At 38.7% G+C, this 25,181-nt stretch overlaps 1 protein-coding gene across 1 annotated transcript in view; it reads right to left on the bottom strand.

The window, feature by feature from the left end:
- Positions 1-12,309: 12,309 nt before the first annotated feature.
- Positions 12,310-25,181, bottom strand: part of DYNC2I1 (dynein 2 intermediate chain 1) — a 29,172-nt gene continuing 16,300 nt past the window's right edge. The window contains exons 12-24 of the mRNA XM_039549388.1: positions 24,535-24,646; positions 24,071-24,165; positions 23,619-23,745; positions 22,568-22,740; positions 21,855-22,017; positions 20,407-20,520; positions 19,279-19,340; positions 17,285-17,336; positions 16,082-16,142; positions 15,735-15,831; positions 15,396-15,527; positions 14,878-15,101; positions 12,310-14,323 (exon numbers count right to left, since the gene is read on the bottom strand). Of these exons, the coding sequence (XP_039405322.1) occupies positions 14,152-14,323; positions 14,878-15,101; positions 15,396-15,527; positions 15,735-15,831; positions 16,082-16,142; positions 17,285-17,336; positions 19,279-19,340; positions 20,407-20,520; positions 21,855-22,017; positions 22,568-22,740; positions 23,619-23,745; positions 24,071-24,165; positions 24,535-24,646 (1,584 nt within the window). The 3' untranslated portion in view covers positions 12,310-14,151. The remainder of the gene's footprint in view (positions 14,324-14,877; positions 15,102-15,395; positions 15,528-15,734; positions 15,832-16,081; positions 16,143-17,284; positions 17,337-19,278; positions 19,341-20,406; positions 20,521-21,854; positions 22,018-22,567; positions 22,741-23,618; positions 23,746-24,070; positions 24,166-24,534; positions 24,647-25,181) is intronic.

Below are 25,181 nucleotides of genomic sequence, written 5' to 3'. Positions count from 1 at the left end.
AGGCTCCTCTCTGACAGAGGTCAGGTGGCTTGAGGCAGGGAAATGCAGCCGGAACTGGAGGTTGGATCATTCAGAGATTCCTACTCTACAGGTAGGGTGGGTGTGAGTGGTGACCAATATACAAGAGCAGATACTCTCTCTTGAGCAGAGAAAAGGCCTAAAGCCACCTAGAAGAGACCCAGAGATCTGGCAGAGATTTGGTACTTAAACACAGAAAAATCAATGATTCAGTCAGGCACTGCAGCACATACTTGATTTCAAGGGAATTCGGAAATTCACCTTTAACCAACAAAGCCTGAGTTCACCAAGGATTTGGTGATCCTTACCTAAATTAATGTCAAAGGGAGCCAACTTGGCTCTGAGGTCTCAGAAGGAGCCGGAGAAAAATGTGTTCTGCCTTGCTTTTACCCAAACCGATTTTTGTGTACACTAATGCACTGCACTTTCAAAGCAATTGAAGGGTTGCACAGAGCAATCCCAGCCAGGCACTGATTGTGAAAACAAACACTAATGTACAGACATTCAGGATTCAGTTTACTTTTCAACTTGCAACAATGATCAGTGATGTTACCAAGCACAAAAATAACCTACAGGAAATGATCTGTGTGCAAACTGTACAGAGAGCAGCCAGCCAAAGCAAAGGCAGCTTCACTCCCTGACTCCTGAGTTCATCCTTAATAATTCGTGTGCAGCTTTTCCAGTTTTTCTTTTTCATACAATATCACCAGTCTCCAAAGGCAGCTGATGGGATTTTGAACTTTGCTGGTGTGTTTGGGCTATTCTGTTCTGCCACAGGGGCACACAGCACCTGGTTCCTGGGAGTCTGTGGGCCAGAGAAAGACAATTTACAGGAGTTCAAACACCAGAAAGAAGCAGGGGCACCATGCTGAGTTCTAATAACAAGTGTCAAAGGACATTTAAATGATACTTCATTACAGCTTGTACTGCAGAGTGGTGGCCATGAGCTGAAAACAAGTGGGCTGACCTGTGTTATTTTTTGCAGAGGGAAGAATTTCAGCACTCAGCAGTGCATCATGCAGCAGTTCTGTGTGATAGGTGGGTGCAGCACTATCATGGCCAAGAGGGGTGGTGATGACATGCAAAATAATTGCATTTATGTATTCAGGCTATCAACAAGTGCTATTCCCAGAGACGAGCAAAGGCCACACTCGCTGGCAGCAAATCGTGTAGGTGCAAGCAGAGGTTACTCACTCCTCTTAACCCCACTTCCCTAAAGGAAAAAACATTCCAGAGTTTCAATGGACCTGAATTAGAAACCATGATTAGCCTAGTTGACAAGGATTTGGGTGTGAGAAGTCAGATTAGCTGAGTTTAGCCACCACACTCTAAAAGTGACCTCCTTTCCTGTGCTCAGCTCCAGAGCTGCTCCCCACTGAGCAGCCACCAGGTCAGGTCCTACCTCTCACTGTCCTCTGTTCCTCAGGCAGAAGTTTCAGAGAAACAAACCAAATCACAATCTCACTGATGGAAATCTCACATGATACTAATGGAAATACCTGGAATTTACTTCAAGTTGTACCCATGCATTTCAGAGATCGTTCCAAAACTACTCACCATCACCTGTTTTGCTGCATTTGTATGAAAACTGGGTAAAAAAGACCTTCCTGTAGTTTCTCCCTTCATGTTACAAGACATGTGCAGCCAAGACATCACTCAGCAGCATTTTATGTGCACAAGTAAGTTTAACTAAAAGCTTTGAAAGTGAAACTTGAAGAGAAACCAGAAAGAGTGAGCTGCGCAGGTCCAGTAGAAAATACTGTTAGGTGACTGTTGGCAACTTGACAGGTCTGCACACCTCTCATGATCTTGTACGTATTGGTGGCACCTTTAAAATGGCACAAAATTCACTGAAATGCTTTTGAAATTCTTACCTGCTTTTACCTGCCCACCTCTTCTGCTTTACCCATACTCAAGGAAAATAGTCTTTTCTGTCTCTCTCCAATTTATCACTTTTTTTTTCCATCTCAAGGTCATTAAATGAAAGATAGTTGTCTTAAATATTGAATTGTGAACATGTTCTGCTGGCTCTGTTGTCAGTGACTGCTCCAGAGTTGCACTCAGTGCTCACGCTGAAACAGAAAGAGATGGCAATAATCCAAGCAAAGTCACTGCAGGAGGCACCACAGGGAGCTGGCAGCCACCATTCCCAAGGAATGGCTCCTCTGCCAGCAGGCATCATGCTGGCCCCTCCGCCCCCTCGAAACACCTCCATTCTCAAGCATTTGAAAATCACATAATAAACATTAATGAGTACTGTCAACCAGCTTCCTTCCTCCTCGAGATCAGCTTGCATAGTATTGAAAATATTTTGAGGTAATTTCATCGTAACAACACGTTTAATTACTTCAGACATTTCGGAGTGTGGGTTTCAGCACAATTAATTGCTCTATGTTATTCCACTTACTCGTGACAGTGACACAATTTTTGGTGATAAAAGGTTCTTAATCACAGCTTACTTGGTAGGCAAGTGCAAAGAAAGAGCAGCTGTCATCAGAGAAAAAAGCAGCACAAATCCTGCCTGTCTGGGATTGCAGATGAAGGAAGCCACACATGTGAAACCAGACCATGAAGTAGCCCCTCTCCACCTGCACGTGCTGCTTCTTCCCCCGCACTCCAGCTGCAGAGGCTGGGAGGAGGAAAACACCCATCCAAGGGGAGTTTGAAGCTCCTTCCCTGTGTGTTCTCTGATGGTTGAACCAGTGCTGGCCCCAGGAGCTAAAGACAGGTGTGTTGTGAGAGCAGACAGGGGATTAAAGCATTCTTTAGCAATCCTGAAGTTAAAAGCAGGTTGTGAGTACCCGGGTAAGCCAGGCCCAGTGCATTAAACAGATGGTGTCCATCTCTTTGCAGAACTCTTCATCCTGACCCTGGGAACTGCTCCTCAGCTGCCTCTGAGCTGCCTCCATGGTCCCTTCTTGCCTTCTCTCCTGGCCCTCACAGGGCACAGACTGTCTCTCACCCAGCAGTAGCTGAGTCTGAGATGCTGTCCTCCATCCATACTGTGTACCTTTCCCTCAACTCCAGGTTTCCCCATACTGCAAACTAACAATTCATCTTTCCAGGAACCTTATTAGCTAGGACATAAAAGCACAAACTATTTTAATTAAGTATCGATGATTAGGATTTCTTGACTCTTGTTATGTCAAGTAATGAATTTGATCCAAGCACATAGCCATGTGCCAATTTTGATTTTAGATTATTTAGTGCCTGTCAGGACTAAAGTTTTGCTAAGAAGTTTTATGTTGTTCCCAACTGAATTTACTCCTTATGTTTCTTACTGGAATATTTATCTCCACCAGTTCACGGTCAGTATTCTTTGACTGCTTCTATTACCAGTAAGTGTCCATCTCCTGGTCAAGACTGTGCATTTGCTCTTTGATTATGGATTTTCCTGTTTCTTACAGATAGAAAGCTAAAGTGATCACCTCAGCCCAAACAAAACTGACCAAGGAATGTGAAATTAAATCCCTGTGACTGTCGCTTGTCCCTGAAAATCATGCAGGGATACACAAGAAAGGATGGCAATGGAATTGGGGTCAAGTTAATACAACAGGTATTTCTATCCCCTCCTAGAAAGGACACTGCCCCCAAAACCTCATATCCTTTACAGCAGCACAGATGTGCAGCCAAAGCTGACATGGTTCACCATCCAAGGATGTCTGGATGGGTAATGGAGTACCAGTGGGTTCTTCCATGCAGGTTGAGTGGAAGAAGTTCCAGTAGAGCTGCACTACTGATAAGCCATTAGATTGTGCCACTTCTTTACAGCTATTCCAATGCTTCTCACACTTTATTATCATTTTAATAAATGGAAATAATGCAAACACAGAAACTCAGAGGTGATAGGCAGGGCTTTTTTATCTGTGCTCTTTTATGTAACCCACCCTTAATGCTGAAGATATCCATGTGGTATCCATAATGTATGTACCTCCTGAGGCTGCAACACTGAGCTGGCAACAGCCAGTGTTTTGCATGGGGTACCCATCACTTACTATTTCCAACTGAGGCTGAAGTATCGCAGGCAGGAGCTTTCCTGTGGCAGAGCAGCAGCCCATGCCAGCCTCCACTCTGCTGCTGGGCATAATTTAGGAGAGAATGAACAGGATATATTGTGAACATCCAACAAAAGTCATGTTCAAGCTTTGCTCAATGGCCCAGATGCAAAAGGCTGCCACCACTGCTAGCCCAGGGATAAAGTTTCAGGCATGAGGCACAGTTAAATGAGCAGATCTGAGGAGGGACCTCTCCCTCACCCCAGAGACAGAGGCTTGTGAGCTTGGGCAGATGCCTGAAAATTAAATATCTGTAACCTCAGGGGAAAAGACAAAAGGTATTTAGGGCCTTAACACAGTAATATTTGGAAAATTCTGGATTTGCTAATGATTCGTAGCGGAACATAGAGGTTTTATCTTTCCAGCTGGGTATGGAAAAACACTGAACATCTGTTACGGAATTCAGCAGCAGGCTGAAAGCATAAGCTTTTCATTGAGGTGAAAAAACCAGAACTTTTCCATGTGCCATTTGCAAATCAGAATGGCAAATCCTGATTAACCTCACAAAAGTTGCATCATCCAAATTCTCAGGCACACTTTTTATCTTTTTGGACAACTTAATTTATTCACCTACTTATTTTCACTGATGTCAAAGTAATGGGAACTGAAATAAGCAAGATCCAAAACCGTTAGAGGATAGAATTTTGTCACTGTAGCTGTGTGGAAGGAGAGGGCAGACCACATCTTAGAGGGTTGTTGGCATCATTTAGACAGGCTGTGAGGATGGTTGGAAGATGCTGTGGAAAGAAAACTGACAGGTTTGGGACTAGCCTGACAGGTGGGATGGTGGTACAGAATGTGCTGGAATGAGAAGGTGGGCAAGGAAGTGAAAGGTGGAATGAAGCCAAAAAAAGGAGGCGAAACTATTGAGTGTGAACAAAGAAAAGTGCTGTCCAGATGAGAGAATAATAGATACCAGCACACACTGAATATGTTGAGGAAATAGACAAAGAGCTGAATTCTGCCAAGCCCAGCACCAGCCCCTCTCAGAGCTTGTGCCTTTCAAGGCCACCAATAGCCATAGGTCCTGATCAGTCAGCGCCTCCCACCTTGTCTTGGTCCTTGCATTTATGCAGAACTAGAGGAAGGGAGACTGGTAGAATTCTATGTTTATTTTCTACTTATTTGTAGGTATTTTGTACTTATTTTTCATGGGTGTGTACACAGTTACAGCAGCATATTCATATTGCTCAAACGCCTGTGCTTAATTATTTTCACAGGCTCACAACTGGGTGGTTGTAAAAACAGATCCAATCAGCAGGGATGACTGTGCTGTTCTGGATGAGTCTTTTAAGGCAGCTGTTTCCATGGTGTTTAAGCATTAAATACAGTAAGTGACATTCCTGAAGCTCCTTGCAAGGCAGCTGGAGTTGAAAACATAAGGACTTTTATTCAGATGATGGTCAGAAGTTTATAAGGCAGATGGAAGACAGACTAGCAATTCCCTGATGTCCTTATGCATGATCCAGAACTGCAGTGTTTTGTATCTATGTATCTGTCAACACACATTTCACTGAACTCTAGAACACTCTGCGGGCAACTTTTTTATTTGCATATATCTGCTGATCCTTGAATCAACCTGGATAAAATATTTCCCCTTGCTTTCCTTCCTGTTGTTGATCTCATTCTATGTTAGAGGAATTTTTTAACAAAATGTTAAGCAATGCTATTGCTACTATCGCGAATTGATAGATGTGCTCTAATGCAAACAGCCTGTGAGACAATCCCTGTGCTTTTGACAACATTTTGAAGGCGTCACAGTGATTGTTAAGTAGTCCATTAGGGATGTTCTAGTTTTTAAAATGTATTGATTTAAATTATGTATGTTAATGTACCTATCAACATTACAAATGTCATTTGCAGCAAACTGCTTATAATATATGAATGATAAGCCATAAATAATAACTGCTGCTGTAAATTAAATTACTTGATTAAGCTGCAAAGATGCACTCTAATTTGGAACAGAAAATTACTTTCAAGTAATTTCAGCAGCTGATAATTCTTTTAGAGTAGCAGATTTTTATGAGCCATAGTCTTCTTCACGTCAGGCATCAAACTTTCTGATGGATTTTGCCCACTTACATGGGTGGTTGGGTTTTGCTGTGCCCTGAATGCAATGGATGTGACAAAATAGTGAGTGACAACAATTTTAACCAAAATATGAAAGTGCTTTAAATCAAATACATGAACTCTTTTCTGATAGAACGTGAATAACCTTGGGTTGGGTGTCAGCAAGAGTAAAGATCATAGAAGGGCCTTAATTTCAAAAGACATGAGAGACAGCCTCCAAAGGAGTTACAGGTACTTTGGAATTTTTTAATAGGCACAAATAAAGAATGGTATTATAAAACCTCCAAAACCTTCAGCAGAATTTAATATGAGGCTCTGAAATAAAAACTGAGTAGATATGCAAAGCTTAAGCTCTTCTCCCAGCACATCTTACATTGCTGGTATAGTAGATTAGATTCTGGATGACTTTCAATAGATAGAATAACTCACAAACATGTACCCAAAAGCTGCTTTGATAGTTTGCATGTACCTAAGTGGAAAGGGATGAAGTTGTGGGAGAGTTCTGGAGAGCTTGTGTTCAAGGAGAAGAGAGCCTTTTCTGTATATCCCAGGTGAAGTAGTGCACCTGCCCTAGAACCACAGAGTAAAACCTGTGACTGTTAAGGCACATGTAACTGCTCAAGGCTTATTTGGAGCTCAGGGCAGTGGTAGCACTGCTGTATATCCATTAGGAGACTCCTTCTCAAACCTTCTTGGCCTAAGGACACCCTAGACACTTGCTGGGGCAGGTAGATGCCTCAGGGATTGTTACACAGTGTGATAGTGGAGTTTGTAATTTGTGGACTTCCCCTTTACAAGGCAAGGGCACACCAGCAATGGTTCATCTGGGCTGGATGAGCAATCAGATTTCTCATTACAAAGTGACAACAAAAAGACACTGATAAATGAAATATAAAACCAATTCAACTTTAAGCCTGGTGGGTACTTCTAGTTGTCTGGGTGCATTTTTAAAAAAATAATCCAGTATTTCTAAATGTCCCAGCTATTGTAACTGGGGCTTGGGGTTCACCTCTTTCTTCTGAGTTCTTCCACTAGATCTCAACTTAGACATTTGTTGCTCTGAAAGCCAGTTTCTAGGTACTTCCAGTGTGGGTTGGTTTTTTCCCCTTTACTCTATAAATGCAAATGCCAAGGGATGGTGTGACCATGCATCACAGGATGATGAAGGATTCAAAGTGTTTCAAGTAAATGGGACTTGCTTGTTTGATCTCTCAACCTGATATTACAAAATCATTCAACGGCAGGATTTGGTTTTTTAATTATATTCTGATTTCTCCTCTGCTGGGTCTGGTTGGGCAGAGGTATCTGAGTTCTAGATATAGAGATACATATAAATACATGTTTATATTATTCAATTAGTATTTATATTTAAAACTTCCATTGATTGATAATTCCCATATTCCTTTCTCATGTCAATATTTTACAGCTGTATTTGAAAGTGTGTTTTAAAGACAAGATAACTGTCCATGGTCTTTGGTTCTTTCTTAGGAGTTGAATGATGTCACTGTTCTCCATGAGCGTTTGATTCCAAGGATCAATACTGACAAATACCAATCCATAAACTGTGGTGTTTTCCCTGCAATTTCCTACAAACTGGTTAAGGGTCAATTTAACCCAAGAGCTGCCAGCTGCTGATGTGTTACACCCTGCCTCATTCTGAGAGTCCAAGTTTCACCTGAAAGGATTCAAAAGGGTAATATTATCCTGTAATTTATAATTCACAACCCCAAAGCTTCCCCTGGATCACAGGGCAGCTGTTCTTTGCCAGATTCTTTGTCTGAGGATTGTAACCCCTCCACTCACTTCAGCAGTCACTTGCCCTGCCCCAGAGCAGTGTTCCTTCCTTTCCTTTGGAAATCCACAGTCTCTCAATGAAAGGCACCTTTCTCAGTTCTCTGGGGAGATCAAACTGGTTGATCTACCACATCACTAGCCTAATTCTATGCCAAAATATGTATTCTGATTTTAAAAGGTGATCACTTTAGGAATGCCAACGTATTCCATTACTGACCTTTACTGGAGTCTAATAGGCTCCAGCTACACTGTGAAAAGGCCGAGGCTCCCAGGCTCTGCTTGAGGCTGATTTCAACCCATACCTACCTTCCTCATCTGAACTAGTGTGTTTGGAGCAGGGTTTGATGCAATTTACTGGTATTCCCAGGCACACCTGCTACAGAAAACACCTTCATAGCTGAAAGTGAGACATTTGAGCCTAAATCATACTCTAAATGCAACTCACCTCAACATAGAGGTGAACATTTGGAAAATTTTCTCTATAAGGAGTGATAAATAGACAAGATACTACGAGAAATACTGATTTTTCTACTTATTTCCTGGTTAAAGTTCTCCTTTTCAGATAATACAACATGTAGGACGTAGTCAGTGAACTGATCAGCCAGCAGGCTTGAAACAGAAGTGTTTATTTATATAGCCTAATTATTTGGTGGGATATATTGCCACAAAATATTTTGGGGACAAAATAAAAATAGTTTTTAAAAGCTATTGGATGAATCACTGGGAAAAAAAAATCCTCCCTTTCTTTTAAGCACTGTGATCTGTTACCATCTGAGTCAGAAAATTCCTCTGCCACCAAGGAATTGCCTTCCACATTGCCAGAAGCTTGGAAGACATACTATACTTGGAAGAAAAGTGTCATTGCATGTTCCTCTTGCTTCCCCTGTTACTCTGTCTTTTTTCTTCAGCATTTGCTGTTGGCCCATGTGTGTGTGTAAGATCAACCTGGTGGCAGAACATGGCTATTTTCATGTATGGATAGATTTTTCAGAAAGACCTTAAAATTCAGAGATCAGTAATCACACTAAAGAAATGAAGTTTTTTGGTTTAAAAGACATGCATGCAATGATATGAAGAAATGCAGTATATTGTGAAATCCTTACCCTTGTAAAATACGAAAAGAATGCAAATCAGAGCTTAAACAAATGCAAACTACACTGAATGTTTTTGAAGATTGTGGATAGGTAGTTTTCAACTGGACCCCATGCAACACCCACATAATTAGTAACGTATTTGCTTAGGGAATCAGCCTTACAGGACTGCCAAAATGCTAAGTATTGAGCAAGTAAACCAAAACCCTCAGGGTAAGCAGTAATGGAGTGTCTAACCTATGTCCTGCGTTCCACAGCACCAATGAAGGAATTTCCTTTTACTTAATGTGAATTTCATCATTTTGGGTGAATTAATCTTTAAATGAGGCCCTTTGACACCGTCCCATAATGCGAAAAATAGCTGGATATCTAAAGTAACCTATGTAATCATTAATTTTCTAAGTGAAGGTTAGAAGGGCAGTTTCACATCCATTTTTTCCTTTATCCTATTTTTCTGGTATTAATCAGTCTGTCCTTTGGCTCAACTGCATGGGCATTAAGAGTATCCTATTACCATTGCAAATAAATGGAGCAATCAAAAAAAAAATCTTTTCCACCTACCTCATATAAGCTCTGAGACAAAGACTTTTCTTGGTCACTTATTTCAACGGTGCAATAGAACTTGACTCCCAAATGATTGACAAAAATTATTCTAGATGAGGAAAGTTTATTAAATTTTTCTCTTAATTCTTTGCCCTTATGATATGGCATTGGAAATCTGGGGTTCTGAGTTCAGTCATGGTAATTCACAACTTTATGTAACTCACTGTAAGGGTTCACCGTTTGATTCTGCTATTTAAAAATTATAGCAAAGTCTGATTGTGGACTTTCAGATTGTTCTCTAAGCCTCTGGAAGAATTCCTCTATCACCCTAAATAATACTTTTCTACCAAGTCTCTCATCTTCTCTCTCCCAAGAGGTATTAAGTGGATTAAAAATGTGGCCTTTAAAATACGCCTAACAAATTGCTGCGTTATGCCTCTTTGTTTTTCTATAACGGAGAGAGAAAACATTGCAGTTGGAGTTAAAGGCAAGTTATGAAATCCCTGACATGCAACAACTGTGGTTGTTGTGGTGGAGATGAGTTGAGTAGTTTTTCCTGGTCACAAGACAGACAATGTAAAAGAGGGAGAGCAGTGAAATTATCAGCTGGTGAAGCTTTTGGCTAAGAAAGACTTCTTAAGAATACTGTAGCACTTCAAGGCCTGACTAAAAAGACTAATAATATAGTCTACTTGTTTTTTATTTATTGTGTTGAACCTATTCAGCAGCAACAGATTGTCTGACATGTGCATGGGATTAGTTTCAAGTGGAGCTGTTATATTTCAGACTCCTAAAAGCAAAACCTACTGGACATCTGGGAGAAAAGGGCAGCAAATATATCACAAAATTTAATGAATCCAATGGAAGTAAGGGTTCAACTAAAGGTGAAAAATAATCATGTTTTAAGTGTCAATGGGTAGTATAGGCTATTACTCTACTGCTTTACTCCTGCTTTTAATAGGGTATCATTGCAATTTTCAATTGGGTTGCACCAGAAAAAAAACGGGAAATAGAGCCCTTAGGCTGTTTTAATTTATAATAGGATATAAATTATTTGGAGCTGAAATTCCATCAGTTTAATGGCACAGTGTCAAAAAGTTTAAGCTACATCCACAAAAAATACAGATTTTTCTAACTATGTGCAAATATTAGTGCTTTTGAGTCTGTATTTGACACTATGTCAGTAACCAATATGAAGAAAAAAAACAGATTTCCTCATGCTCAAAGTCAAGCCCATCAATGCTATCAAACAATCTGACTTGTCTGCCTCCCTCCTCACAGCTGAGGAGGCTCAGAAACACAGACAAACAAGCAACTGTCTGTAAATAGAAGATAATAGAAGCTAATAATGAAAATATGGCTCATTAGACATTTCCCTGTCATGGTATCTTCACAACTTTTCCTGGTTTGCATTTCATGACTGATGGCCACACTCTGGTTACATCCTAAATGAATTCTACATAGGCTATTCCAACAGTCTCCACAATTTAATGACACTTCAGTATTTGCTTTAGTCCTGCCAGTTTCTACACCTAGAATAGACCTAGATGGACTTTCCAACTCCTCAGGAAAAAGCTTCTATTTTTACAATTTAAATGTGTTCTGGTAAAAATATTCCAGCTTTCAGAATATTCCCTTCTTATGGAGGCTACAAAGTGCCTGTATCCTTCAATATGACTTAATTAAATGACAGCTATGATTAATTAAGGCAAAATTGCATTGGGTAGGATGGTCACCTTCAGTACAACTAAAAAGAAATGTTCTGGGACAAAGAAAGAGTCATTCTATTCCAGTTCTCCCAAGATCTGCTGCAAATGCAGGCTGACAGCTTAATAAAAGCATTTCTAAACAGTTGTACAAAATCAGCCATCTGATTCAAGAATTCTGTTCCTCGGTTAGCTTACTATTGAGCTACTGAAAACTTGATTTTCCCATCTGTGAGATGACAAAATTGAATGAAAACAGTATTAATATTTATGTTCTAAATAGAAAAGGCTTTCAAAGCACATTCATAAAGTGGAAAATAAAACTTTTTATCCAAAATGTTCTGGCCTCTTGCAAATTTCAAATTTAGCAGCCTTGCTGGCAGGATTTGTTGATTTAAGAGCAAGTGATCATATTTTATAACGGTTATTAATATAGGTTAACTTTTATATCATTTGAATGGTCTCTATTATGTGGATAGTTAATTTCAACTACAGTTCATACTATCATGAAAATGTATTTCAAAATTGCCCACAGGTGGGAAAAAAATATGTTTATTGGGTCTGGTTGAAATGTTTCGTGATGGCAATGTTTATATCCTACATAAAGATCATGCAACAGAACGTGTGTGCATATGAACACATAACACAGGTACCAGTAAAAATTATATGGATATGAAAATACAGCGAACTTTTTTTCATAAGAGTCTCATTCCTAATTAATCATGTTACCTTCTTATGAATAAAATCCAATACCCTTATAGAACTTGACAATCATTAGAAGTAGCTGATGCAAAATTAAACGTTTTGTTTGAAACAATTTCTTAAATCTTTATGCATGGAATTGCCTGCAAATACTTACCCCTTTTCTGATATATGCTCCAAAAATGGTCATATCAAAATGTCCAACTGCTAAGACTGCATGGCCTGCACTCTAATGACCTGCATTTACCCATTGAGAGAACATGCACAAAAAGGAGCAACTTCCACACACTTTTTTCTCACATTCTTGTAACAACAACTGTCAGCCCAGGATGCTTTCATTATAACTTATATTTTTACATTAGTTTCCAGTTCAAGAGAGAAAAATCCTTTAGGCAAGAAGCATTGGCCCAATGCAGGAACTGACTCTCCAGGCAGTACAAGCATAAAATAATAGAATATTTGGACATTTGAATTCAAGGATACCTAACAACAGCTGCTCAAAAGTAGTGACAGGTAATTCTGTGCAAAGCCTGACACTGTTTTTTTCCTTTTTGCATATTGAAAAGGCCCACCACAACTGCACACAGCACAAGGCAGGAAACCCCCAAACATCTCCTTACAGTTGCCATGTACAGAACTGGGTACAGCAGAGAAAATTAAGAATGGGAAGTCCTGAAAGTGATGAAACTATAATAGATTTCTTTCAGAATACTACTATAATCGATCTTCAAGTGTGGGGATGGAGCGGTGGAGTGTGTGGAGTGTGTATCTCTCACTTTGGGATGGAAAGAGTGAGAGACTTGGGGTGGTTTGTTTACTATGGGTGTCAATAGAGATGCTCTGCTACCTTACTGGAAAAAATGCCTTGCCCTTTCTTCTTTATCTGCATTACTAAAGCTATTCTAATTTAACCTGTAGGGTATACGATTGTCAGCAATGAAGATAAGGAGGGTCACTTGTGTTTATGGACAATAAAAAAAGCCCACAGCTAACCAAGGAACTAGGATTGCAAAAATGTTATATGAAATATTATTTTCTCCAACAGTTCTTTGGGCTCTCCTTATTTGTGCAATGGACAACAACAGACTCACTGCTGAAGCGATGGATGTTGTTCTTGTAAGGCACTCATTTTTTACTGCTGTGACTTGGCACCATCATGTGGTCGCTTTGAGTTTTCTCAATTTAAGTAACAATTTAAATAGAAAAACGTTTGCAATTAATTAATTTGAATTTACAAAATATTTTGATCTATTTTAGAAGGAGACAGTACATATATATACATCTGTTCACTAAATACTGAATACATTGTCTTCCAATTGTCTTTGTCTTCACCGAATCAGAGCTTGTTTAATCAATGAGGTTTTATTCATGTTCTTTAAGCCAGGTTTTGTTACGTTACAAAAGACATTTTCAGTGCATCATCTGGGTCCAAACCTTACCAAGAGAGTACAAAAATCAGTACCATATTATAGACAGCTGTCCTCTTCCTCACTACAAGAGCTTTGGAAATTATATGCAGAATTAAACAGGTAAGTATGTTCTGGTTTACATCAGAAATCCCAAAGGATTTAGAATTTCAGTAAATCTCCCAGGCATACTGTTCACATAGTTCGATCCAAACAGGGAGTGTACATGTCAGAACCTGAGTTAGTCAGGTATTCCCTTTGCAGTTTCAGGGTCAAAATCAGAAGATAGAGATGTGTGATGTTAATTTTTGTTTTGATATGTTTGCATAAGGTCTTTAGGTAGACACATGAAAGTTTTACCAAGAATTAATGTTTAAGAGCCCCAAAGGTGGAAACCTCCCCACATCCAGGTTGTACAAAAATACAGCTTCATGTTTGTCAAAGAATTGCTGTGATTTCCTTCAGAGTGGATTAATGAGAATCAGCAGTGCAATTTATAGGAATGTATTCTCGCTATTTTTAAAAAATATATGTACATCTAGAATACTTTCAATAATGAAACACAACCATCATATTTTTGAGTACAATAATGGTAAATTTGATTCTGTAATTTTTATGATAAAATATATTGTTTCAATTGAAATATTGTATTGATAGTCTCTAAAATATATACAAGTTATATACAAATACAAAATTACATTACAAACCTTTTAATTTAAGTCAAAAATAAACTACACATTTTGCAATAAATTGTACAACCCTGTTTCTAAAAAGACTGCAATAAAATAGAATGCAGTTTGTCAGATTCCTCAGGCTGAGGTAATGCCCACTTCTTCTTTACATACTGAATGTCTATCTGTCCAGATTCCTTGGCCAGCACGATGCCTAACAATCCATTTGCTTTTTCTGGCTCTCCCAGCAGAGCCATAGTTACAACCCTGAAATCAGAAGAACAGGGGAGTGTTCTTTAATTGAGGCAAAATAAATAGAAATTGGTGCTTTTGAACATGTTTGTATCAGGTTACTTATAGTCAACTAAATTATTCTTCTTTTCTGCTCAAGTGCAGCATGTTTTTTAGCTTTTCACAAGTTGCAAACATTTAATGTAAATATAACATGCAATTCTTCCCCCATTCATTTCATCATCAATTTCTAATCATGGTTGAAAATTATTTCAAGCTTGTAAAAATGAACAATGTTTGATGGCATTTTCCAGTACAGTGTAACAAATTTAAAAATTGTAACACTTTCTCCAAAAGCTAGCAGTGTGTTGCTACAGTTTACATGGATACAAGGAAAACTTTCAGTTTGAGGGATATTCATCAAGGCTAACTTTTGCCTAGGGAAGACAGTCAAAATTTAGCTCGCTGTAGTTTGTTTCCACACCTTTGGTAGTTCACAAAATAGAAAAGCAAATTCTAATGACCATTTAAAGTCAAGTAAAAAACCCCATACAACAATATTAATATTTTGTTAAAAAGAGAGCACTTACTTCTCTGATGGGATAGTCTGCTTTGCCACAGGCAACAAGTCATTTTCCAGAAGATCCCAAATGTAAATATTGGATGATGCATCCAGGGCAAAGAACACAGCAGGTCTTGTCAAAGCCCACTGCAGGGCAATAATTGGCTGGCCCTTTGTGCTGTCATTCCACTGCATGAGGGGGTACTCTGATGTCATCTGGTGTAATCTAATACTTCCATCTGAACAGCCAACCTATGCCATAGTAAAAAAAAAAATACCTTCTGGAACAAAACAAACTAAGCAAGATATAAAAAGTGGTGTTTAGGTACACAGCTTACTGGTGGACTTGGCAGTGATGGTTTAAGGGTGGGACTTGATGATCTTGGGGGTCTTTTCCTAACCTAAATGATTCTATGATTCTATGATCTTTTTTGTCATCCTTCATTGGCAGATTGGAATCAGTGAGGTAAATCAACTACCACATCTAGTTTAAATACATCAAGCAAGTGCTTAAAAAATGAAACTTCTATTAAAATGTTTTCATACCAAAAAAAGTGGCTTTCCAAAAGGGAAGAAATCAATTGCAGTGATGCTTATTGATCTCAGTCTGCTCTCCTGAGGCCTGAATAGCCTTGGAACAACTTTTAAATCATGTCTTGTACCATGGCCTACCAGACCCTATGAACAATATAAAGAAAATTAATTAAACAAAAGTTGCATTATTGGTATAACAGGAAAAAGTTAAATAATTCACAGAGCTCCTACTTCAAAAGATGCTTACTAGCTAACAAATTTTAATAGCTAACAGATATTAATAATAGGCTCAAATTATAAATTTTAAAAACAAAAATTCAACAACAAGATGAATTCCAGCATGCTACTCACAATGTTTGTTCCAACGATGAAGTGATTGGGATTAGAAGACAGGAATTTAATAGTCAGTGTCTGCAGCATTCTCTGGCTAATATCCTTTGGGAAAAGGCTGAGGAAAATGGCAAAGGCAAAAGATGACACTAACACAGGAAATTGTCTCCTAAAGCTGTGCAAGTTCACACAGAAACTCTTGATCTAAAATGTCTATGTCTAGATCTATGAAGAAACGTGTATTAAAAACCCCCCACAAACAGAAAATAATGTTAAATGTATCTTATGTAACAGCAAATTAGTAAAGTATAGGAAAAATAAGCTTTGTGAGATACATATGTAAAATTGAAATGTCCCAGTTTTCTTACCTGTTATTCAATTCCACAGTAGAGCTATGTACTAACTTCACCTTCCCTCCAGGAACTAAACCTAAAATTATACAAAATTATTATTTGAACTGATTTAAGCACTTTGCATTAAGAAAAGTGCAATAAATAAATCGTAAGGTAATATGCTTCAGAATTCAAATCTGAAGAGTCACAATCTTTCACAGAAATAGAAACATAGTTTCTTTTTTTAAACGTTTTTTTTTCAGCACTTTGTAAGACCCAATTCTAGCAATGGTTAAAAATGCATATTTATGTTACTTGGATCCTTGACAATGTATTATAGTAATGAGATACTGCAATAATGCACCATAAAGTTGGTCTGTGTTACTTGCTAGTAGAGAACAACATAAATTCAAATCCTTCAAAGACAAGAATTTTTTGAAGAGGAAAAAATATTTTACTGCTGGTTGCAATAGAACTGTATCAACACATGATCATAACTTTAAAATGTACCTCTCCACAGACATAATACCCAGCTTTAACAGCTTAATATAGCCTGACATTGCACATGAGCTTACAGAAACTGATCAAAAATTCTAGTTTGCTAGCATTGCTTCATTGTTTATTGATGTATTTTCAAATGTACAAGGATTTTAGTCACAGCCTTTTCCAGTTAGGTAAGCATGTAAGTGTAAATTTGTTTAAAGAACAAAGAATGTAATTTTCTTCATTTGCATAACTCAAAAAGGGTGGAATGGACTTAGTTCTTCCATTTGTTCACAGAAAATTTTTCTCACACTAAATTAAGTATCTCACCTACAAAAGACCTTTCAGGACAATTCTCAGAATGGAGACACAAGCAACAACAAAAGCATTATAACAGGTCTGCTTAAAACTAGAGTACAAAAAGGAGGACCAAAGACATAGAATTCCATATTCTTCGAAAAAAAAGCTGTTGACAACACAAAAAACTGCTTTGACATTATAAGAAATGTGGCTGTCTAGTGGCAATTACCAATACAAAATTAGCAGATGAGATTTAGATAGCAGTGAAAATGATTCTCATTATACCTAAACAACAACCTCAAACATCAGCTATGAACTATTCAGAATTAATCTTTTTCTCAATAATTTTGCCTTCTTCTAAACTACTTCACGGCATCAGTGACTCTTCCTTTCTCTTTTCACTTCATAGGCTCAAAACTGGAGCATTTTATTCTACCTCTAATGTACAGTACTCACCTAAGTCAGTTTGTGACCCAGCTAGATCCACTTTTTGTAATTCAACAACTACCTGAAAGGTCAATATTTAACATTAATAAGCAATCAATATGTACCAGACTTCGAAGTTTTTTAAGCAGTTGTAATAGTAATAACTCTAATATAATAGAAACAGCAATAACTCTAAAGGACTGTTTGGAGAGACAGGTTTAACATTACAGGTAGATTCTCTCTTCCCTGTCAATGTCTGCAATTCTAAAAATAGCTTCACATGCATGCTGATGGAAAGCAGAATATGGAAAGCTACATTCTACACTTAATTGCTAGTTGGCATCTTGTTGGTTTGGTCAGTCACAAAAAACCTCTCACTAAACAAGGAATTGTAACACATTCCCTGTGCTTTCCACTACACATGAAATAAAAAGGGTAGATCAGTTGGCTTGAATCTGTTACTACTAAAGTGTTGGGGTTTTAGGAGCTCTCTTGGGTTTTTTTTCTGTTAAAGGAATTTTCCCCATTCGTGTTGCTAGGGGAGCAAATGGCTGGGTACTTCAGAAAAACAAAAGAGCTGGCCATGAGGTGGGGCGCATCTGGCTACTCTTGTTTCACCTGGGTGTGTGGGCAGTCGGTCTCAGCATTTGGACAGAGAGAGAGGCTGCTTTCTTCGGCTGCTTTTCCTTCTGCTGGAGAAACCCCAGGATCCCCAGCCCGCCTTCCCTGCCCCGCTGGGAGCTGGGCCGTGGCCGCCCTGCCCCGCCGCTGCTTTGAGCCTTTGCTACGTTGCAGCCCTGCTCACCCTGCCTGCCCAGACCTCCGGGGGGTTCCCTGTTTGGATACACCTCATCTGCCACCCGAGATTTGTGCTCGTCCCTGCCGTTCCAGCCTGCTGTTCCCGAGGCACAGGCCGGACACCGGGATCGGCTGCCCAGGGGTTTTGTGAAGCCTTTGTTCCATCCCTCCCCGGGATCCCGGGGCACCGGTGCCGCGTGCTCCCCGAGCTCGCTCCGGAGCGCCCCCTGCAGCCGCGGGGGAACCATCGCACCTGCCCTGCTCACCGGGAGCCGCCAGCGCCCCTGCCGGCTGCGAGCGGAACTGCACCCGAGGGGAAAGGGCCCGACAGCCGAGAAGGCTGGGACTGGGTTTGTGATTGTTCGCTGTTACTGCCATGGTTATTGCTGTTTGTTTGACTGGTTATACACATAGAGATATATAATAGTAAAGAACTGTTATTCCTATTTCCCACATCTTTGCCTAAAAGCCCCTCGATTTCAAAATTATAATAACTAGGAGGGAAGGGGGCTTGCATCTGCCATTCTAAGGGGGGCTCCTGCCTTCCTTAGCAGACACCTGTCTTTCAAACCAAGACATAAAGTTACTAAAGTAATTAAAGTTAAGGCTTTAAGGAACTTGATTACTGGCACAGAGGTGAAATACTTTTATGCCTTATCATTCACAGGTTCAGCAGCTGGGCCAAAGCTGCATCAGGAAAAAAGCCACTGAAAACATGTGACAGAAAAGTTGTCAGGACAGTAATTAAGGGCAGCAGGCCTGGTGCTTTCCTGACCATCATATTTTAGGCAATGAAATTTTATTCTCTGATTTTCACTTTTTATCTCTTGAATATTTGTTTTATATAAATTATGAATTTAATTCCTCCCCTACATTCAGTACAGTCTTTGACACCACTGTGATTCTGAAATAAAGTAGGTGGGTGAAAGAGGACTGAGAACGATTAATCAACTAATAGAAATATGTGAACGTATTTTTATGAAGCAAAACTACTGATTGCCTTTTTTCATGAATTCATGTACCTGTTAATACTTTTGCCTAAAGATAACATTAGAGAGTCAGATCAAAACTTTTGAGTAGAATTCCAACAGAATGGTTAGTGTTGCTGTACTTTTCAGGGAGGCAGTTCTCATAAGAAATTCTGAATTTGTTATATTGTTAAATTGTTATATTTGAAGTATTTTATTACACATTATACTCTCTCTTTTCATACATGTATTACTCACCCACATATTGAGGATTCCATTTTCATCCATTGAAGCTATCTGAAATGGAGGGCCTGACATTTCTAAGGAAGGAATGGCAACAATTTATATTCATACACTGACCTTGCTCCTGAACAGTATCAAAGGATTTGAAACATTTCCTACATGAATACACCCTCTGAAACTTCTACAGTCCTCTCAGCTGCATAAAAAGGCAAAGTGCCCTAATTCTACTGAAGGGGAAAAAAGGCATGAAACTTTCTTTATTGACAGCGTGGTCAAGGCTTCCTAGAGAGGTGGACAATGCTCCAAGCCTGTCAGTGTTTAGGAGGTGTTTGGACAATGCCCTTAACAACCTGTTTTAACTTGGTCAGCCCTGAATTGATCAGGCAGTTGGACTGGATGATCCTTGTACATCCCTTCCAACTCAAACAGTCTCTTCTATATCTCTATTCCAGTATGTGCAGTTTGTCCTACCAGAAAAGCAGATGGTCTCTGTCTGCATCTTTTTTAAACGTCTGGGTTCTGCATGGACTTTGGAAGGGAACATAAAGTGAAACAAATGAAATCTTGTAAAACCTGCAATATGCAGCACATTTCTTCAAACCACTGTGGATTTCAAAGTACAAATCTGCAATGGAAGTGATAATGTCTTCCCTAGCACACTGTCTGAGAATTTGAGGATGTGAGGATTAGAGTTTCTTTGCAAAGGTTGGTCATAAGAAAAACCAGGCAAAAGGCACAGGAAAACCACCAGTTTCAAATCACAGCCATACATTTCAAGTGCTTTCAGATATAAGCAAGTTGCTCCACTGACTCAGACAGGGATTTTTTTGGATATTAGAGAAGCACTAAGACTCTTTCAAAGGCAGTTTTTGAGTGATGACTTTTTTTATCATGGAAATATTGCCTGGAAAACAGACATTGTAACAAGCACGCACCCACATCTGACATGATGCTGTACTGAATGCACATTACATAAAAATGAGAGCAGAAAACAAACATGAATGTTGTATGCAATTGATACTATAAACAACTAAAGATGCCGACTGGGATTATAAACTGGAGTTTGGCTATGATGTATCTGTTTCACTAGATACCTAAAGAAATACTCAGATGTATTGATTCTTAGAAGAGCAGCTTACATACCCTCCTGATAAGAGAGGCTTGAGAGCCCATAACTGTGGTCACTGCTGACAGAAGTTGAGACAGGTTCCACTGCCAGTACAGGAGAGGTGTGGTTTACTGAGTTCAGAATGCCATCTGTAAATAAGAATAATGAAAGTTAAACATAGTACTTTCCACAAAAAAACAACAACAAAACCTTAATCACTTTTCAGTTTATGGGAGAATGATGATTTCAAAGAAAGAATGGTAAATAATGAACTTTGCACAAGTCTCAAATACAATACTGCAAACTGTTTCCTAAATTAACAAAATACTACTAGATAAACCAGTATTTCAGTATTTCTATTCAATTCTCATTTTCCAAATGACTGATGCACCATTTATGCCACTGTACCAGACATTTCATTAAAATCTGCCACTTCAGGGTTACCATGGAAAGAATTATGATTATTTCAAGCTCCATAAACAACAGGGGTAATCACTGTTTACTATAAAAGAAGACAAAATTGAAGAAAAATTACTCTTAGTAGAAAGTATCCTGAAAAATCCTGAAACAAAGTATTCACCACAAGAAAATATATATTGACCCTTTAATAGCATTTTAAGGCAAATGTGTGTTTAGTGTAATTTCAATGTGCGTTCTTTGTCAGATACTCATGTTTTCTGGACTTGCCCTGTGCACAGAACTTAATCTCACTTAAGACTGAAGGCATTAAAGCTTCCTAAGTGTCCAGCATTAAACCTGCCTGCTTACATAAGAAACTAAATGAAACTGTACACATACATTTGACTCCCAGTGTACAACACAAGACCAAACATCTTTGATCTATTAAGAAAATAAAAAGTCTATCTACCACCAATTACTGTTTACTTTTACATGGCTGCTACAACTAGAAACACTTGTGAAGAAAAGAGGATTTTGTGAATGCGTGTAGTGGCATGTTTCAGAAAAATAATAGTACCACAGCCAAAGTTAAATCAGAAAATCATAGAATGGTTTGAACTGGAAGGAATCTTAAAGATCATCCTGATCCTACTCCCTGCCATGGGCAGGGACACCTTCTACTACGCCAGGTTTCTCAGAGCCCCATCCAGCCTGGCCTTGAACACTTGCAGGGATGGGGCACCCACAGCTTCTCTGGACAACCTGTGCCAGAGCCTCACCACCCTCACAGGAAAAAATGCCTTCCTAATAACTAACCTAAGCCTACCCTCCTTCAGATTATGGTCATTTCCCCTTGTCCTATCACTACATGGACCTGTGAAATCATAGCACCTGCACACATACACAAAAAGGGAAAAACACATAAAGAAGGAGTTGTTTTGAAATAATAAAATTCTTTACAAAATTATTGCTATATGTTATTCTCCGCTCTAGGATATCTTGCATGAACATTACAGAAACATCAACACTTAGGTGACAATTTCACTGTGCACAAAATGACTAACCAGGATGCACAGATACTCACCCGTGGAAAATGTGGGAACTCTAAATGCCCATTCAGTTTCACTGATCATCATACAAGGGTGCATTCTTGAGTCCTCTCGAAGATCCCACACCAACAACGAACCGTCTACTGTTCCAGCAAAAACTAATGTTGCTTTACTGGGACTAAAGCAGCAACATATCACCTGTTAAACAGCAAAAACATACAGGGTTGGTATTAGGATAAAGGTCAATGATTTGATGAGCCTGAAATAAGTTTGTGAGCATGTAAACCCAGAAAGCAGAGATTACATGTGTTTATGGCGATCTATTTTAAAAGGGAAGGAGGATACAAGACTTTCAGTAGGCCTTCCCTTTTCAAAACAATTGTTGTGTAATCTACATCTGCTGCCACAAAGCTGAAGGGGGGTCACTCAACTGTACGAGAATGATGTGTAGAGACAAGTCCTAACCACATCTGAACCAGATGTTTTACTTGCATTTACTCTTCAACCATGAAATAGAGTCAAAATTAAACAATCAAAACAACCAATGAAACACCATGATCATCACTACAATCTAGTTCTGGAGCACAAAATAGAATGAGAATAGTGCTTTGTTCACCAGACAATGTGTTTCTCAAAAGATATAAGATGGCGTATTTTGCAGGACAAAAAAAGGACCCCAAGTAAAAATAAAATCTTCAAATAAAGTCTTTTAATTGATAGGCAAATACACAATGTTATTAAAACATACCTCTGAATCACATATTAAAACTTTCTGAGGACTGGAGGGCTGCCAGATGTTCCAAACACATATGAGGCTCTTTCTGCTCAGCAAACCAACACCTGCCTTTTCAGGTAATCCATGAACAGAAAGTAGTGCCTGCCTCTGAACTTGAGAGACATATAAGCAGGGTATTTTTCGGCCTAAACCATTAAAAAAAACATCAAGAAAGAAAAGCAATAAGTGAAAAAGCAAACTCACTGCAGATGGAAAAGCATATTTAGCTGCTATAGCAACAAACAAAGAAACTAAGATGTAATTATGAAGAATATTTCTATTAACACTGTGTTGCTTTTGAAGCTGTACAATAAAAAAGGAGGGACTAAAGAATGCATCCAAAATATTAGAAGTAGAAAGCAAAAAGGAAGAGAGCCAGGAAATTAATAGAATAATTATTCTGGGCATAAGCAAGCCAATCTGATCTGATGTCAGTATATATACTGAAAATTAAACTGAGTCTCAAACAGGAAACAGCACAGGCCAGGCTTTTTTTGTTTCATCTCATGTGTTCATGTTAGATGACATAGGGTTCTGTTATAATGGGCCTTCCTTACATAATTACAGATGCTCTATTTTTCACTTTTCATCTGAACAGCTACTGTTTATATGGAGAAGATACAATTGCTTTTCAAATATATCAGGCTACAGTGTTCCTGTTCAATAACCTGCCTTTATTTGTAACTTTGGCCCTACTGCATAAAGAGCCCAAACAAAATTACACCTGTTGGGATGGCCCTTCAACAATAGGGACAAGAAATTACACACATTATGTTAATTGCTGGCTTTTCTAGTTGGAATAGATGGAATACATTTCTTGTAAGATGCTCTGACGTTCCCTATGTGAAATCAATCTGCACAGAGTTCCAGCAAAATTAGTGCAATTAAAAGAAAAGTGACATTTACATCATCTGTATATCCTGATATGTGCTATTTGCACAGTAATGACAAAGAACATGGTAGTTTGCATAAGAAAGAAGAGTTCACTCTGTACACTAAAAGGTATAGAATAAAGTTCCCTTACCATGGAGGAATGGCTGGTTAGTATTTAACTGGAAACAGCTATCACTAATAGACAGACTGGTTTGTCGAGATCTTAGTTTCCTGGGTTGTGTTGCAACTTGATCTTCCTCTAGCAAAACAGCAATCACCTTTCAAACATAATTACATTTATAGAAATAAAAGGGTCATCTTATCTTTCAGCTTTGCTATTTGTAGCTTTCTAAAGTTATGTGGATTAATTTCATAAACCTTTATCAACTGTCTTCCTAATTTTGTAACTTTGCAAATACAGCTTTACAGACATAAAAGTTGCACAGCTCTGATTCCATTCCTTTGCAGAGAGATTATTCCCTTTGATAATGAGTATTATTTAAGTAATTTATTTAAATTAGTCAGAACAAGAACTGTAAGTGATCTCTCACATTGTATACTTATGCACATAGCTCATAAGGGATATTAAGGATATAAGTGTACCTGGCAAGCAGACTGGAGAAAATTTGTTAATCTTTGAGAATCAATTTTAGGTGTTGGAGCTCCATTCACTGATGTATCCTGGTTGCTTATGGGACCTGTGAAAAACAGAAACTAAACGTGAAGCTTCAAAAGGGAATCAGTTAAGAAAAGTATAAGGACAATTTAATTTTTAAGCAAGAGGAGAGTGGCAGGAATCAACTTATCTTCAGCAGAAATAACAGCACTGAAGAACAAGATCTGTTGGAGACTCATTTTTGCTGCCAACGGAAACATCAAGCCAGAAGGAAAAACTATTTCTGCCATTTGTTTTTCATAGCCTCCACATGAGGATTCAGAGTGCCTATGTCAGCTTGCTATCAATGCAGCCTGCCACTCTATAGATTCTCACAAGTAATGGATACCAAAGAGAAAGTTTACATGACATGCACTCATCCACAAGTGAATTAGACTAAAATCTTCTTCACCTCCAGATACAAGAGCACTTTCTCCTGGATGCTGTGTCCATTTCTCCGACATCTCAACTTCCTCAGTCTGAATGTCTCTATCAAGATTGTCCTCGTTACACTGAACATATGCCTAAAGTAGAAAGATAAAAGTGATCATCAGTATATGGGTTACACAACTAAGAATGACAGCACATAACTCAATAGAACTTAGTAATTTTAAAACTGAAATTTGAAGCTCAAACTTTTCTGTTTGTAAATTCAGACCTGAGCAAACTGACACACTGTCACTATTTTGTGCATGTACATTTTACCACATTTCACACCACAGTGCTAAATAAATAATATTGCAAAAATACAGAATGTCTTCCATGATGTGTAAACACCAAACCCAGCATATCTGAGGACAGTGGGCCACAGACAGACAGAAAGCTTTTTGAAAATGGGGAAGGATAATGAGACTCCTCTTCTAATACAGAAAGGAAATGGCCTGTCTGGCCAAAAGTTTCGAGATCATTGCTTTATAGTAATTGAGGTTTAGAGATGAATATTATTAATTTATTACTTTATGTTCTGGTAGCTTTAGCAACTTTATTTTTTAAGGAAGATTATTTTCCAGAAGGAGGATCAGCACTTTGAGAATTTAAATGTTACTGTGTATTTGTTAC

This window comes from Corvus cornix, chromosome 2, assembly GCF_000738735.6.
Source record: "Corvus cornix cornix isolate S_Up_H32 chromosome 2, ASM73873v5, whole genome shotgun sequence".
NCBI lineage: Eukaryota > Metazoa > Chordata > Aves > Passeriformes > Corvidae > Corvus > Corvus cornix.
The sequence above is the reverse complement of the archived record's forward strand: the minus strand, read 5'-3'. Positions and strand labels throughout refer to the sequence as shown.